We start from the raw sequence: 16,347 nt of genomic DNA, 5'->3' as shown, positions 1-16,347 counted from the left end.
ATTCAGACAGATGTCAATTTCTTTTAAGACACAAATTTTATCTGTTTCGCAAATAAAATAAGGACAATGCAAAATTTATTTTACAGGGTCAGAAAGTTTTAGTTTTTTTAGTTAGTTTCATTACTAAAACTGCCACAGACATGAATGAACAAAGCTTTGACTTACTTCTGTATTAGTATCCTCTGCAGAAGGTTCTCGAACTTACCTATTATTTGGTCTCGTAAAGAAAGCCTCAAATGGGGTCATTTCTGAAAAGCAAAAATACCAGCCTCATTACTACAACTACCCAGAAACAGAATTATGCTCCTGAGATCAATGTAGATCAAATTATTTCTTTCACTCATGATTGTAATATTCTCAGGTTAGGCAAGAGTTTCCAGGAACATATAGCCAAGCTCAAACAAACTTCCAATCAAACACACCTATAGAATGAATGTAATTAAAATCTTTGCAATTTTATTGGCTTTACACTCACAGTATCTTAAAAGTACTTATTCTGCTAGGGTAACAGTCAGTTGCCACAACCTCATAAAGAAAATTAATGCAAAACTGCAAATTCAACTCAAATTTGGACAAACTGGACTATGGTCAGTAACCTAAACATCAAAGTTCAAAGAAGTGTTTCCAGAGAAGATTTGTCCACCAAAAATGTTCAGAATTGCCCCCAAAATGCAAATATGCAACATCAGCCACAACATCAGCCACGACTCTTATTTTTATGAAATATCTGTCATCGGAGAAATGAATATATATCTGATGAAAAATTACACGTTGCCAACATATCAAAAAAGTGCTAATACTAATGGATACTCATACTATAAACACCATTACACCCACCAAGGTGTGTCTCATTACTAAAGACATACATATTGGTAAGGCTGACTTTGTCTTATGTCTGTCTTTTATGGATGGTGTCTCAAGGAAAACCATTTCACCAACCATAAATCCAGTGACTTCTTTTTAACAGATGCAAAATTGTGAAACAGTGGTAAAAAGACTTCCAAACATTAGCATAATTGGAATCATATTGGTAGATAAAACTACCGTGGCAGAAAACATTTTGAAGTTTAAAAGGCAAGTTGACCTTTCACACTTTATATATTTGCTATCATTTCCAGCTCAAGCTTAATACTGAAAAAAGACAGTTTTACTAAATAGGTACCCTGATCAAACTAGGCTGTCATACTGGTACATATATTCTTCCATGAAAGATTATCGAATCAACAGTACCTGCATCAGTGATATAAAGTTCTCTCCTGCTTGGCATTTGCCCTCCTAATGTGAATGATATATACAAAGGCCCCAAGTAGCTTTTGGTCTCTCTTTTAGAGAAATCGTATGATTTATAATGGTTCTACTCCGGAATAAAAAGGACGCGATGCGTTCTACAGACTCAGTACGCCCAAATAATCACGTGATGCCGGTACAAGCAAACCCACATGTGAACTAACGCGTATGGAAATACACATACGTCTATGCGCGTTTGCGCACATGGCTTTGTGTGTACCGTGGTCGATTCGAATTCCGGGTTTGGCCTATTCTAGAAAGTAACTTACTATATTTTAAAAGAGACTGAAATGCCAAAATCAGCCTTGCCAACTTTAGGCTCAAGTAGGAGGCTCAAGTAGGTGTCACGAAACCATCTGTGATCACAGGGAGAAATTGCTGATATCATCATATCTACATCATAACATGTATAAAGCAGTGTCTCCAAGACTAAATATAGCTGCATGCATGTATTCAGGTAAAAGGTAATTTAGATTACTTACTTATAGCTTGGTGGTACGTGTTATTATAAACATGTTCACAGGTAGGTAGAGACTCAACCCATGTCAAATTCTTCTGTTTGCTCAACTAGAAACTTGTCAAATTGTATCCTATCTTTTATGGTTCGATAAAAACGTTCAACCTAAGGATAGTGTTACTATTCGTTTTTACTTCAAAGTAGTAACGTTCCGTTCACCCTGTTACTATTCGTTTTTTCATGGGGGGAATTTATATATTGAACTCGCCTTGGCTGCCGAGAGGTACCTGGGGATCTTCAGTGTATTGACAACACAAGACGTTTAGAGTTCATTGGTATACATAGACTTTATTTCCCTGTAGACAAGCTTGACAGTTGCCATCGCCCAAGATACGCTTCTCCCATAGTCTAAATGTCTTGGGTTCGCTGTGTTCCCCTCTCAATGTTCCAATCTCCTTTAGCAACCCAGACTGTTCGTTGTATGTTTAAGGATGGGATTTTAAACGTTATCTTTAAGGCGTGGCTTGGATCATACGATAGACATGAATTAAAGATAAAATGATACATCCAATCATAAACGTCACTGTCACAATTAACATATTATACTATTAATATTCAAACATCTCTGTGACATATGTTCTTGCTTTCGTCCTGACTTCCGTAAACACCCTCGTAAAACGGAATTAGCGTATTGTGCGTTTGCCTAACATATGGTTTGTATGCATATCGACTTATAATTGAGATCTTGTTGTTTTAATTAACCATGTTACTGGTGTCGATGACCGCTAGGTTCATTAACCTTTGTCTGAGATAAAATATCTCTGTAACACTCTCCGTCTTTCAAGCAATGCGTCCCGCATTGTTTTCCTTAAACTATTTAAATTTTAAAGTGTAAAGAAAGCAAACAGTCGTACATTTACAACAATTCGTAAAGTCTTAAGAAACGAAAACTTACATATCAAAGGTAATTCCTTGTTTACATCGAGTTTTAAATGGCATATACATGGCCATCCTCGCAACTGTGAAGAAAACGTATACATTTGTTTCATTTTCCCTGAACTTCGTCATCATCACGTCGTCTTCAAATTATTACAATATCATTGATTCCTTATATTCAACTTAAATATTTTCTTACAACTTAATTGCGCATATTCGTCATTATTTGAGGTAGAGTGGGATAATCGCCGATTTCTCATATTAGTTTCAGAGATTGACGGCTTAAATATTCCCGTCCTTTTCACCTCGTGTGGCTCCCTTCAGGGGGCATAATTATCATAAATTCTCATTTATCCGTTTCTCTTCCTTTTTGTTTAACTTCTGAAGAAACAAAGAATAGAACAATATCACAAAACAATTTCGTGAGCTTAGTTTTGTAAAAAGAATAGGCTACTTGAATCACAGCATCGTAATATGCATTCACTTTGTGTATAAACAATGCTCAAATCAAAAATATCTCTGTTTCGTTATACCGATGCTCCAATAAATGCATCGTCACAATAACTTATATAAAATCATCTCTACGTTATGAAGTCTTCCCAAAACTTTGTACGTAAAAGTCACCTTTACTCATCGTGACTATATAAAATTCTCGTAAAACTCTTAAAAACTCTTGAAAACTCGTCTTCTACAGATACAAAAATAAAACAAGACATTTTTCCTATTTTCAAGTATTGTTTACACAGGCAGTGTATCAATTACCAAAGTGCGATTCAAATCTTAGAATAATTTCACAAACAAATAAGTAGCGTAAGTGCTAAATGATAGAAGTAGTTAACATGAAACAGAGCTTAATTTCTGTTCGTAATATCATATGACACCAGTCGGCTTGTACAAAAATGTATCTAAATAATTCAACTGGTATGATTACACCATACACACTCATTTACACTGGAGGCCTCATTTCATTCACACTCAGAATCAGTCATGTAAATCCATACCGTGATGAATTAAAATATGAATTTCTCAATTGTTTTGTCAGCGATCTTTTTCGCTCAATCGCTAGCTGTATGATCAAAAGTAGTCTGAAGTGAACAGTCAACTCTCTCTTGATTGGATGTAAGATTTTGAGAAATATAACCATAAGAAAGACAATTCTTCATCGAGTTACAATTATTCCATAACAATGAGCTTAACGTCTAAAATAAAAATTCCTATCTTACATATCATTAATCTCTATACCATATTTTACCAAATAAGAACATTGACTTCGACGTCAAAATACCATATCACCGTAAAATAATTAAACAAAACATTTAAACATCGTAATAAGAACCAAATTGAATGTTCATTATTAGATCATAATTTTGATTTCATCGAAAGTTCATTGGTAACTAGAGTTCGCAGAGTCCGTGATGCTTCAAACTTCATTACGATACTCACGGGCCGCTCACTGAAGAGGTCGTTGATTTTCGCAGCTTGCTTAATTGTTCTTCGTTCTTCGGTGTATGTTGATCTGTTCAGTTGATGTTTCAGCAGTCGGATTCTTCATAGATATTTCGCATTGGTTCATATTACAGTGTTACACTGCCAGTCGAATTCCAAAGATCACTTCGTCGTATTCAGTCTTCTTGTCGTCATCGTTGTTGGTTACCAGTTCTCCGTCTTCGTGCAGTTTGCTCTGTACCCGTAGGATTCTTCCACCATGTTACTATCAGTTTTTTCTTCATAGTAGTAACGTTCCGGCCACCCTATTACTATTCATTCTTTCATGGGGAGTTTATGTGTTGAACTCGCCTTGGCTGCCGAGAGGTACCTGGGGATCTTCAGTGTATTGACTACACGAGACGTTTAGAGTTCGTTGGTACTACATAGATTTTATTTCTCTGTAGACAAGCTTGACAGTTGCCAACGCCCAAGATACGCTTCTCCCATAGTCTAAATGTCTTGGGTCCGCTATGTTCCTCTCTCAATGTTCCAATCTCCTCGAGCAACTCTCTCCCTATCCCAATCTAATCTTACTTGTATTGTTTTTAGCAAGGCAATAGAAATGAGCTGCAACAATATGCATTTATATAGTGTTCCTTTCACTTGTACAGCTGTTGACTCAAAAAAACAAGATTTGATCAAAAAGTCATCAAACATTGCAGCCACTGCCTCTTTATCATATGTACATGTAAAGTAAGTTCTACATTGTTGTATTATTGGTAACAAAATTTGTACATGTACATTTATTGTGACTTTAATTTGATCATTTGTTTTTACCTTGCCCTGTGACTGTGGATGTCTGCTCCGGCCTCTTATTATTCGGACATTCACACTGAATTATTCGAGGTGGGCCATATTTTTGAAAGATATCAGCTAGATTTTCTGCTACGACTTTTGATCCCTTTGAAAGGTGGTCAAAGCCATACACATCTGGAAAAGATGTCTTCAACTGACAGTGTATACCTGTACGTGACATCACTCACTTCACAGGGTTCACCAGTCATGACAATGAGATCTATCTGCACTCTATACATAACAGTTTTGCCAAGAACAGGTTTAAGCGGAGTTTTGTTGTCAGATTTGGGGTGTAGCCTTCCATGAAACAGAGATTTGCTTAAGTATCTCTGAATTTCCTTTTTCCCAATACCTCCAAAATGATTTTTCAGTGTCTGGTAAATGGCTAATGCGCTGCGCCAGCACCCTTCAAGGACTCATAATAGTGCTTATAACAGAATCCATGTCCTGCTGATACACTATTATTTTACCATCTAGTGTTAGGCAATTCTTTGCTTTGCCTGTCGGCGGATAAAATATATCTTCTGCCTTGTAGGGAATTTTCTTAATCTTCTATATGCTGATCTCCAGCTAGGTCCTAAGGTTTTTGGCAACTCTTTCATCTTCACTTTGTTGCTCAGGACATCCATCATCAATTCAAACTGTTCCTTACTAGGTAAAGTGACACCACGTTTACCATCCATTGTGCAATCTAATACAAAAGACATGATGAAAAATGTCATTATTTCTTTATGTCTGTGTTTGTTACAATACAATCGCGAAAAATATGTAAATGTTTTTGCTGCCAGAAACTCACATTCAATAAAAATTCTAACAATTCACTGGAATTCATTGAAAATGCTAAAACAATGTTTAGGGTTTACCCACAGAACCTTGAAGTGTTCAGTATACATTAACATTAGTCCTAATATGTAATTGGAGATTTTTATTAGGGCATAAAATGCCTGATATAAATTCAGAATGTAAGGAGGACATCTCAGGACAACATAAGATTATATCAGGTAACACCCAACAACTTAGCCCTATTGTACTGTTATATCTCACTTCAGCAGCCATGCAACTAATCCTTACAGATACAAGAAAATATATGAATTTCATTTCCAATCACAAGTGACACATGGCCAACAAATAGCGGCGTATCTTTTTGTTTGTGTATACCACACTGGCAATTCAAAGCACCTGTGAGTTGGCCGGGTAACAAGAAACATGCATCTTACTTTTAGGCATCAAGGTGTAATTATTTTTTTTTGGGGGGGGGGGGATGGGCAACTCAATGCGTCAAACAAAGTCAGGGAGCTTCTCACAGCCTGTAAAACAATAAAGTCTTTAACATTTTCGGCTTTTCGAGCCTCGGACTCCAACCCCGCAAACAATAACGGCTCCCTCACAACAACTGTACAGCTACAACATTTGCAGCCCACGTGACGGGCAGTGCGTCGACTTTTTCTGTCGTGTTGCAGTCAAAACGACCTAGCAAGCCGGCCGCGGCCCTTGACTACTCTGTTCACTTGCAGCTAATTTGCTTTCTTGTGCGTGCACGATACAGATTACAACCCTGGGGCTTAGTGGGCTGGGGTCGGGTGTAGCCCTGCGTACAGGTCTGTGTGTTAACCCGGCGCTATACGGCCTCGTGGAGCCCGTATAACGCCGGGAACACACAGACCTGTACGCAGGGCTAGGGTCGGGTGTACGGTGTTGGAGTATATTTCTATTCTTTCAACTATCATCCTAAATTCATGACAAACTGTGTTAAAAACCCTTTCCCAAAAAATGCGACTGAAAGGTAAAACAAATCCAAGTTGGCAAATAGAGAGGTACAGCTTGTATCGCCAGTAACACACAACGCAGCATCGTACGCATGGCCATCGTTCCAACAACTTCGCGGATAGGGTCGCTGCAGTGCATGATGGTACATTTTGCGTCCAACATGGCGGGAGTTACGATCGACGATATGAACGCACAGGCGCTCTTTAGCTGGTTAGTCTGCTAAGTAGATCGATTTTCGGCTCGATTTATCGATCCCGTAGTCGATATGCCCGCCACTGCAACCTTAGGTTGCAGTGGCGGGCATATCGACTACGGGATCGATAAATCGAGCCGAAAATCGATCTACTTAGCAGACTAACCAGCTAAGGAGCGCCTGTGTATGAACGTCAGTCAGCTGCAACAATTCTTGAGGAATCGGGGTATTCCATATTCCCGCAGAAGGAGAGACGAACTACTCACTCTCGCTAAAAATGCCCAAAATTACCCGGTAACAAAGTCTCTCAAGGAGGAAGCGGAAATACTCGGAAAGGAGGTGTCAGATTTGTTGTTGTTGGAGGGAGGATTGATAAAATTGCCAGACCCCGCAGAAATAACTGTCGGCTGGGAAAGGAGCTCGGAACACTTTCCAGAAACAACGCGTGCAGAATTTGAAGAATACCTTGAAACAAGTAAGGCACATAACATTTCAATGATTTGTGTTTTTCATGAATCGACGTCGACCAGACGACTTTTACTGTCCGTCAGTGAAGGAGCGCCCTCGATCGACGAATTTTTCGATCTGTTACAAGGATGGATTGAAGTCGGACCTAAAAGAAGTAGTGTTGACGGACTGTCATGAATGTTTGGACAGAGCGCAGAGTTTTTTCTGGTTGATATAACTATTCAGGGGTAATAGTTGTGACTATTTATGGTTTTCCCAGTAATTTTTGTGATGTGTCGGGGAGCAACAGTTTGATGTCTGTTGCCTAAAGCGTGTTGAAATGTTCAATCATTGGTTCCTCTTTTGAGCTTACAACTCTGCTGTTACTATTGACATGTGATTTGTATTCCAAACTGAAATTCAATGTCAATAACAGTGAATTTAATAATGAGCAGGCTGTGACAATAAGTTAAATGCCTTGCTGGGAAGAACAAGAAATTGCTATTTATGCATTCCAATGAACTGTACTTGGTGCACACTCAGGGAAGATTTAGGCTTTCTTGATAACATGTTTAGTACAGTCACTCCTACCAAAGTTTGTACAATGATCTGTTCTTCGCCCAAAACACTTCTGGAGTGCCTGTCTTGTTTTAATATCTGCAAAATATTAATCAGCCAGCTTTCCGTTTGTTGGCTAAGAGTGACTGAAGGGACTGTTAATCAGTTTTCATTTGCTTTTATGTTACTGAAGGGGTCTACCGTCATGCCCCATACAACATTGAACAACATGTAATATCACTTTTTATGTCTTCAGGTTGAATTTCGTTACTATCTGGCATTGGACATCCCTTGTGGTTAGATAATATATTTCAGATATTCAGCTTTCAGGAAATGTATGGTTTATTGGGGTTTCTTCTTTGTCTTCGATGAGACCTAAAAAAATTGTAAAGTAACATGGATCGCTACCTTAAAAGTCTCCTGTATTAGGCACTAACTGTTCAGTTTTGTTAATCATATTGGTGGCCAATACTTCATATTTGATTTCTGACATATTTTGTTGTCTGATTTGTTTTTTTTTCAGAACACAAATTGATTAACATATCGCAAGGTAATATACCAGTAAAGGAAGGAGAGAGCCTGTATCTTTCTGGTCATGTCACTGGTGTTGAGTACCACAGCATTAGTCCAAATCTCAGCTACTGCTTTGTTAGAGCTACGGTTGGACGTCAGAAGGCCCAGACTGAGGCACCCTATAATATCTGGGTGGTCATTCACAAACATACGGGGAGTGTGAAATCAGCATATTGCACGTGTCCTGCAGGGTAAGTTCTTACATGTTTCATTATGTTTTATATGAATATATTTTCAATATGGATGATGAGCTTGGTAGGAGGTGAAGTCACATCTCAAATTTTATTTGTATACACACCAAAAAAAAATTGCCTCTGTGACAGACGCTGTACAGGCCCTGGTACATCCCTTTGCTACAGGTCTGTGTCAGCAAAATGATCTGAAGTCAATTCCATTGATTTTCATCATACAAGACAAGGAAAGTGCTGCCAGGTCCAAGACAACTCATTACTGTAACAGGTTATGATGTAAAGGTTTTATGTCTTAAACAGTGCTGTAAAGACTGTGATTTTTAATAGTGCCGGAATTTTCTGCCAGACCTATTGTGACGTTTCTTGCGGGAATGAAATCGACATATTTTTGACCGCGTTCACATATTTGCGGTTTCGTTCTAATCGTCTAGGCAGCTCCGTTACGCTTAATGGTAATTTGATTGACAGCTCTGCGGGATTGTTTATTTTGACGTTGGTTAGCAACGCAACATTTTCTCAAAGTCGTTTTTGGGTACAATGTTTCACGAAGTGCTTTCTCAGACGTTCGTCATGCAAATAAGTTGTGCCGGTTGAATAGCACGTAAAACTGCTCAACGGAGAGCAGTTGCCCGCAGCCGTAGCGCCCCAGAGGGTTATTTCAAGTAAGGTACAGCTATTCCTTCAACAGTCTGTTAATTTCTTTCTCACGTTAATAAATACGCCGCTTAAGGCTTCAACTTTACTTCTTTTCTCCGTGCTTCCTTCGTGTGAAAGGAGTGTTAGGCCGATCCCCTAGCTCTTACTCCGTCCGGCCCCGACGTCCCCAGCGACTTCATCGAACCCATATCCCGCCTTGAATAGTGACTAAAAGCCGACTTGACTTTGACCTCGGTGGAGGTTGAGTCTGCTTACGGAAAGGTCGCGACACTATCACTATGTACAGGAATGTACAGAGTGATGTGAGTACTGAACTGTAACAGGGTCTGAATTTTTGTCAGTTTACACACTATTATGAATTTATTCATTCTGTGATGGACATTTGTCCATTTATGTAAAATTTTGAACACCTCTGAAATCTTACAAACCACTGTTTGTACACAACTGTTTCAGTCATGTGGTGACAGGGTCTGAATTTTTGTCAGTTTACACACTATTATGAATTTATTCATTCTGTGATGGACATTTGTCCATTTATGTAAAATTTTGAACACCTCTGAAATCTTACAAACCACTGTTTGTACACAACTGTTTCAGTCATGCAGTCATGTGGTCACAGCACTGGATACACTCAGAAATTACATCATTGTAGACATTCCTATAATACCAGGCCTGATTCAGACCTGTCCATACACCCCTGATATCTGACCAATTTTACAGGTCCTATAATAGAGTTTATTTCTCAGGGTCTGTTACAGGTACTGATCAGACCATGCTGTAGGCATGTACTGAAATCTGCCTGTGTTTTTCTGTGTGTGTAATCTGATATATTCGATACTGGTTTTATCATTCTGTGATGCAGTGATTAAAGGCACAGTAGCTGGAACTTTTGACAATATTTTCAGTAATTTTGTTCTGTGTGTCATCAACAGTTTCGTGTTCTACTCCTTACAAAATGTTGATATGCCAAGTATTCAGCTTGTCACCGCAGTCAATATATGTATTACCAGTAATGTTACTGTTGACAACTGACTTTTAAGTCCGGACTAAAAATCAAATACTAACATTAACATGTCACTTTACAAGCTACATACTTTGTTGAGAAGCTCAATACTTGGCACTTACATGTAGGCATGTTTTAGTAAGTAGGACAAGAAACATTTGTTATTGAACAGAATAAAAATAATGAAATAATCATCAAAAGTTACATCTACTGTGCCTTTAAAGCCGCAGTAACAGTAACTTTTGGGTAAATTTTGTTCCGTTTGTTAACTTCATGTTGCCATTCTGTTCCCTACAGCTTGATAGAATGCCCAGTCTTTGTAATTTCAATATAGTCTGCATGTGAGGAATAGTCATTATTCTTGTTTACAAATGAAATCATGTCCAGAGTAGAATTCAATTTAATCGACAATAATATTGTTGTTGTTAACTACATACAATGACTATATTGAGAAGCTAAATACTTGGCCATTTGTCATGCTATAGGGAGTAGAATGGGAATATGGACAAGACAAATACAGTAGTTTAGAAAAAGCTCGCAAAAGTCAGTGTTACAGGGGCTTCAACTTACCTGTAAATATCATAGATGTGACATAGAATTTATGTGACATCTTGTGTCTTTTTTGTTTGTTTCAGCTTACGAGGTTACTGTAAACATGTAACAGCGCTCCTGCATTTCATCGTCAGAGAAGTTGAAGGAGGCAGTACGAGAGCTTGTACATCAAGGCCACAAGAGTGGCATAAACCACATAAGAAGGGGAAAAAGCTACACCAACCTGATTTCGTGAAAAACCTGGCCGTGCGGAAGGTGAAAGGAACTTTTAGTAGCAACATCACAGACAATGACAAACCAAAACGAAGTGACTTTGATCCGAGAGCTATAATTTATCAACGTGAAAAGAAATTAACTGATTTTAATTTAGAAAGATTATCTCAAATTACAAATGGTAATTGTGGTACATGTATCTTGTTGTATGCCCCTGGATATTCATATGTCAATCACAATACTGATGTATTTGATACTGATGAAACTATCCCATTGATATCCCAAGAGATCATAAAAAAAATCCTGGTATTACAATTAAAGAATTTGAAGAAAAATTAATGCACACAATTGGTAATATTGATGATGAAACAATTACAGAAATTGCAAATGGGACAACTGAACAGGTATCATCACCTCTCTGGTATAAGGTTAGAGAAGGTCGTATTACTGCGTCAAAGGTATCTGAATGTATAAATAAAATTGGAAATGATGGGAATGTAGCAACCAAAAATAATAGTCTTGTTGGTTCTTTAATGGGATATACTGAAACGTATCAATCAAAGGAAATGCTGTGGAGGAAAAGAATGGAGAGGACAAGTATAAATCATTACATAGCTCTAGAAAAAAAGAAACATAAACAGCTCTGCGACAGATACTGGTCGACAGGGATACTGGATTCCACATATCTAGGGAATTCCCAATCATTGGTGCCTCACCTGATAGTCTTGTAGAGTGTGAGTGTTGTGGTAAAGGTAGTCTGGAAGTAAAAAATCCTCATACTACTAGAAATCTTACCATTCAACAAATTGCAGACGAAAAACAGACATGTCTAATCAGAACAGGTGATAAAATAAAACTCAATCCCTCACACTCATATTATGCTCAGCTACAATGTCAAATGTTTGCAACCAAAAGAAATTATGCAAAATTTGTACTGAGATCATGTGCAAAACAAAATAATATACATATTGAGACAGTCCTTCGTGATGATGTATTTATTGCATCAATGGTTGAGAAATGTAGAGTCATTTACCATTCTATTATTGTACCTGAACTGTATGACCTCAGGGTTAAACATGTCTATAATGTGAAAATGGTTCAGAAAGTTGTAAATAACATTGTAAATAGAGCAGTCACCTTTGCTGAGTGTGGGCACCAGGGTAATCTTGATTTAGATGTAAATGTACAGATGACATCAGAATGTTGTGATCCATCCATTACTGACAAAGAGGTAAGGAGCTGTCTATAGATGATCAATCAGCTCTGGTAACAGATGGGGAGGATAAGAACAATAATGTTCTTGTAGGACCTATAGATGTTTTGTGTGCAATCTGCAAATCTGTATGTTCAGAGGAACCTTCTTCAGATAGTGAACAAAGTATTTGCTGTGATGGCTGTGAAAAGTGGTTTCATTACCCATGTGCTGAAGTAACTGGGAATGAAAGATTTCTGAATATGTCATGTACATGGTACTGTTCACATTGCATTCAATCTAAAAAAAGAAAATGATAATTTTTATGAAATCAGCAACATCCATATTGATTTAATGGACTCTCTTGTAGCAGTGTTGGTATCAATTGTATAAATGTTGACATAATCAACCCAGTGTGATCTAGAGATCTGCCTGCTTTTTCCATTGCATGTTCATACAACTGAAAACAGAAAAGGTGATCATTTGCTGTCTGATACGTTTCATAAAGCCTTAGTACCGGTATTTCTCGTTTTCACATATTTTGGTTTAGAACAGTATCTTCAATTTCTAAAAGTAGCTGATAATTGATACTGAATCGCGTAATATTAATGACAAGCTGTGCTCACAATTGTATACAATTTAGATCTGCAAAGATACGTGCAATAATTCACATGTGTTGTAAACAAGCCAGTGCATCATTTCAAGTTTTACGGGCAATATTTTGGGCTTGTATATAGCTGCAGCAGCACAAATTATGCTTATATCTTCATTATGTAGTGTTCCAAGATGAAGGTATGGGGAAAAAACAGGAAATTTTTGATGATGAAAAGTGGTCCAAAATGAGAAATACTGGGGCTTTAAAGGCTCATGAGTTGCAACTCTGCAAAATTTGTCCATCCTCAAGGTACCTTCTAACTTTCTCAGATATTGATTGTAATCTACAAATTGAATGATATAGTCATTAAGTATGCCTCAACAACATCCTTTATAGCAGAATAGGCAAGAAATTGAACAGATTTTTTGTCCATTTTAAATTTCTGGCCATTTTCAAAATCTTGCCAAATTATGTGAAAGACAGAGAAATATTTGTCAGAGGAGTGAATCCCTTTCCCATCTATTCTGAATGTTGCACCATGTTGTATTTGTAAAGATTCAAATGTGTTCCTGCACCATTTACACTTCATCATATACAATGTAGTTGTACGAAGGCGGCCATATTTGGATGTGGCACCAATTTATTACTTGTCATTCTGAAGCCTCCACATGCAGTACTACTCAGTGGATAATTATGCTTGAGTAAACATTTCTGAGTAAGAACATTTCTATGAATTAATTTTAATTCATTATTATTAGTTCCAGAGACCAGCTCTGGAACTGTTAGTTTTTGCTCACTTTCCTTCTTTCTTTCTTTCTTTCTTTCTTTCTTACTTTCTTTCTTTCTTTCTTTCTTTCTTTCTCTATTTCCGGTATTACTACCATAGAACATGCTATACACAAATTTTACCTTAATTACCCAGAATGCATTGCGACACGCTTATGACGTCATCGCTCAGCTCGGACGGATTTTACGGGCATTTCTTGTTTGTTTATTGATTTATTTTTTATTTGGCATTGCTCAACTATCATATTGCGTTCAGTTATTAATAATTCTAGCTTTCTTTCGCTTTGTTTTTTGTTGCTTTTTGATTTTATTTTTCTCTAAATACTCGCCGTACGTGGCGCTACACTGTTTCGCCCGAATGCTCATGAGACAACAATGGCGGCGTATCGCTCGCACAGAGAGAGAAAAGTACGGTTTTTGAAAGTTTACAAGCACGGATTGGCATATCGTGTACCAAGGCGAGGTGGGTGTGCTCGAAAACGATGATCAATGCAAAATTTGGACTCAAAATCGGCTGTTTTGGCGGAGAAACTGCCCGCCGTATTTCTGAGGAGCCACCAGCGGTTTTTCCTATATCAGTCTGCGGGGCTGTGGTGGGAGGGCCGATAACCAGGTAACACACAGCCCTGCCATGCAGAGGTAGCCATTCATAGTGAACGTACTGTCTGTCTCGCACCGGCATGCGTTGGCTGCACGTAAAAAGCAACTCAACTTTCCAAGATCAAACGGTCAGTATCTTGTGAAAACAGCGACATAGCAATGAAAATTGTTTTAGTCTGTGCTTTTAATCAAATGAAAATGCATGTAGCTCAATTTCAACGGCCCAGGTCCGATGTTTCCTCTCGTCTGATCATCGTCGTAAATTACTCGCCTCTTTACGGCAACAGCTCAGCGCTACCCGTCAAGCGATTGATTTTTGCGTAGGTCAGCGGAGCGAAAATTATTGCTCTGGCTTGCGAGAATGTCGTCTGATAAACATTTCCGTGCGTTGTCGCCCCCGTATGTATCTGTTGCGTTTTTACCGTACATGTAGGCATTTGTAATCTGTGTACTGTAATTCTCCGGACTGCCTTGTGATAAGACTTTTGCTGAAAATAAAGCATAATACTTAAAAAGTACCGCTAGTGTTAGAATTGTAGGTCAGTCACCAAAGTAAAATCCAAAGCACTCTTTCATTCTGCACCTATCTTTGTCACACATTCTCTCGTTTCTTCCGCTGCTCTGGTCTCTGGAACTTCGCTTTTGCTTGCAAATGCTCTCTAGTTATTTCTAATTCTTAAAAAACGCACTCCACAAACAAGTGCTGTACAACAGATTAAAAAAAAAGATGTACAAAACACAGGTAAAACGCAGGTAAAAACTGCAACAATTACCGGTACGAATAAAATTTTGTTAAAAGGTGAGTCTTCAGGCCACATTTAAAAGAATTAACAGTCTTGGCACAGTGAATTTCTAAAGGCAGTGAATTCCACAATCTGAATCTAAAATCATTAAATAATGTCAAAAACTGCAGTTAAAGGGACAGTAGCTGTAACTTTTGAGAATATTTTCACAATTTTTGTTACACATAGCAACCTATTAATCTCAATGATCATGCTGAATAATGGAGAATAACCAAATAATTGACCCCAGTGTGCAACCTTTGTCAGTGACTTATGCTAAAGATTGTTGTCAAAATGAATTTCTGAACGGACAGAAATTCAACCTTGTTTACAAACGACATACAAAACAATAGACCTGGTACAGTTGGGTAGAATTAGATCCTTACTAATCAACATTTAGTGTGATTTCAATAGAATCTGGCTTGGTTTCCATTATGAATATGGGTGAAAAAATGGTCAAAAGTTACAGCTACTGTGACTTTAATGCGACTTTAAAATGAACATATTGGGCAAGCAAACGGTCACCTTTACTGTTTTTGGCTGTAGGGGTTGTTGATAATAAAAGGAAGATTCCTGATCAGCATAATTTCATTGTTTAAGGAGTGAGGAGGTAAAAGGCCATTTGTAATATTCATATCAAAGTCATATATGAATTTCATGTAAGTTTGTAATCTGTAAATCTGGGTGATGTTACAGTAGAACTACAAATCTTTGGATTACTTAAAATGAATTATGGTAACAGGCATCTAACTCTTGTATGGTATATTGTGTGTAAGAAAAGGCATTATGCTAATGTCACCGATGTTTTATTTCCTACAAGAAACTTCTCTTTTGAGTTGGTTTTAATTTAAGCAATGGAATTGCATTGGTCATAAATCAGTTTTCATTATTGGCACCCATTACCCAATAGTTTCCATGGAGATAACCACTGCAATGTATGTTTTGATGTAAACTCTTAGTATTTTTATTGGCAAGTTTAATGAACAGCTTTTTCTATAAAAAAATACTTCTGTATGTTATACAGGTATACATATTTCTATGGTGCATGGCAATAAAGCACAAGTGAAGTATTCATAAATATTTTGTTGTTACTATTTTTTTACAAGTAATTCAAACACAAATAAGTCACAGATTTGAAAGACAATCATTTCAGACTGGATTCTGCTTACAGTCAACGTTTCTGGTCAAATGGTACCAGAATTCCCATAATGTTAACCAAGCATGCACATACTATAAAGATTGGATCAACCAGATCTGCCAAGGTCAGTGGAATTG

At 37.7% G+C, this 16,347-nt stretch overlaps 1 protein-coding gene across 1 annotated transcript; it reads left to right on the top strand.

Moving 5' to 3' along the window:
* The first annotated feature begins 7,082 nt into the window (after positions 1 to 7,082).
* On the top strand, positions 7,083 to 16,150 carry LOC139126278 (uncharacterized). Its single transcript, XM_070692322.1, has 5 exons — positions 7,083 to 7,398; positions 8,452 to 8,692; positions 10,988 to 13,661; positions 14,954 to 15,065; positions 15,136 to 16,150. The coding sequence occupies exons 1-3, from the start codon at positions 7,110 to 7,112 to the stop codon at positions 11,454 to 11,456; spliced, it is 999 nt and encodes a 332-aa protein (XP_070548423.1). The 5' UTR covers positions 7,083 to 7,109; the 3' UTR covers positions 11,457 to 13,661; positions 14,954 to 15,065; positions 15,136 to 16,150.
* Positions 16,151 to 16,347: the final 197 nt, after the last annotated feature.

Source organism: Ptychodera flava (assembly GCF_041260155.1).
Source record: "Ptychodera flava strain L36383 chromosome 3 unlocalized genomic scaffold, AS_Pfla_20210202 Scaffold_27__1_contigs__length_13241970_pilon, whole genome shotgun sequence".
In the NCBI taxonomy this organism is placed as follows: domain Eukaryota; kingdom Metazoa; phylum Hemichordata; class Enteropneusta; family Ptychoderidae; genus Ptychodera; species Ptychodera flava.
The sequence above is the reverse complement of the archived record's forward strand: the minus strand, read 5'-3'. Positions and strand labels throughout refer to the sequence as shown.

Coding starts and splice junctions, on each gene's coding strand:
- LOC139126278 (XM_070692322.1), top strand. CDS start 7,110: ATGAACGTCAGTCAGCTGCAACAATTCTTGAGGAATCGGGGTATTCCA. Junction 7,399..8,451: donor TGAAGAATACCTTGAAACAA/GTAAGGCACATA, acceptor TTTTTTTTTCAG/AACACAAATTGATTAACATA. Junction 8,693..10,987: donor TATTGCACGTGTCCTGCAGG/GTAAGTTCTTAC, acceptor TGTTTGTTTCAG/CTTACGAGGTTACTGTAAAC.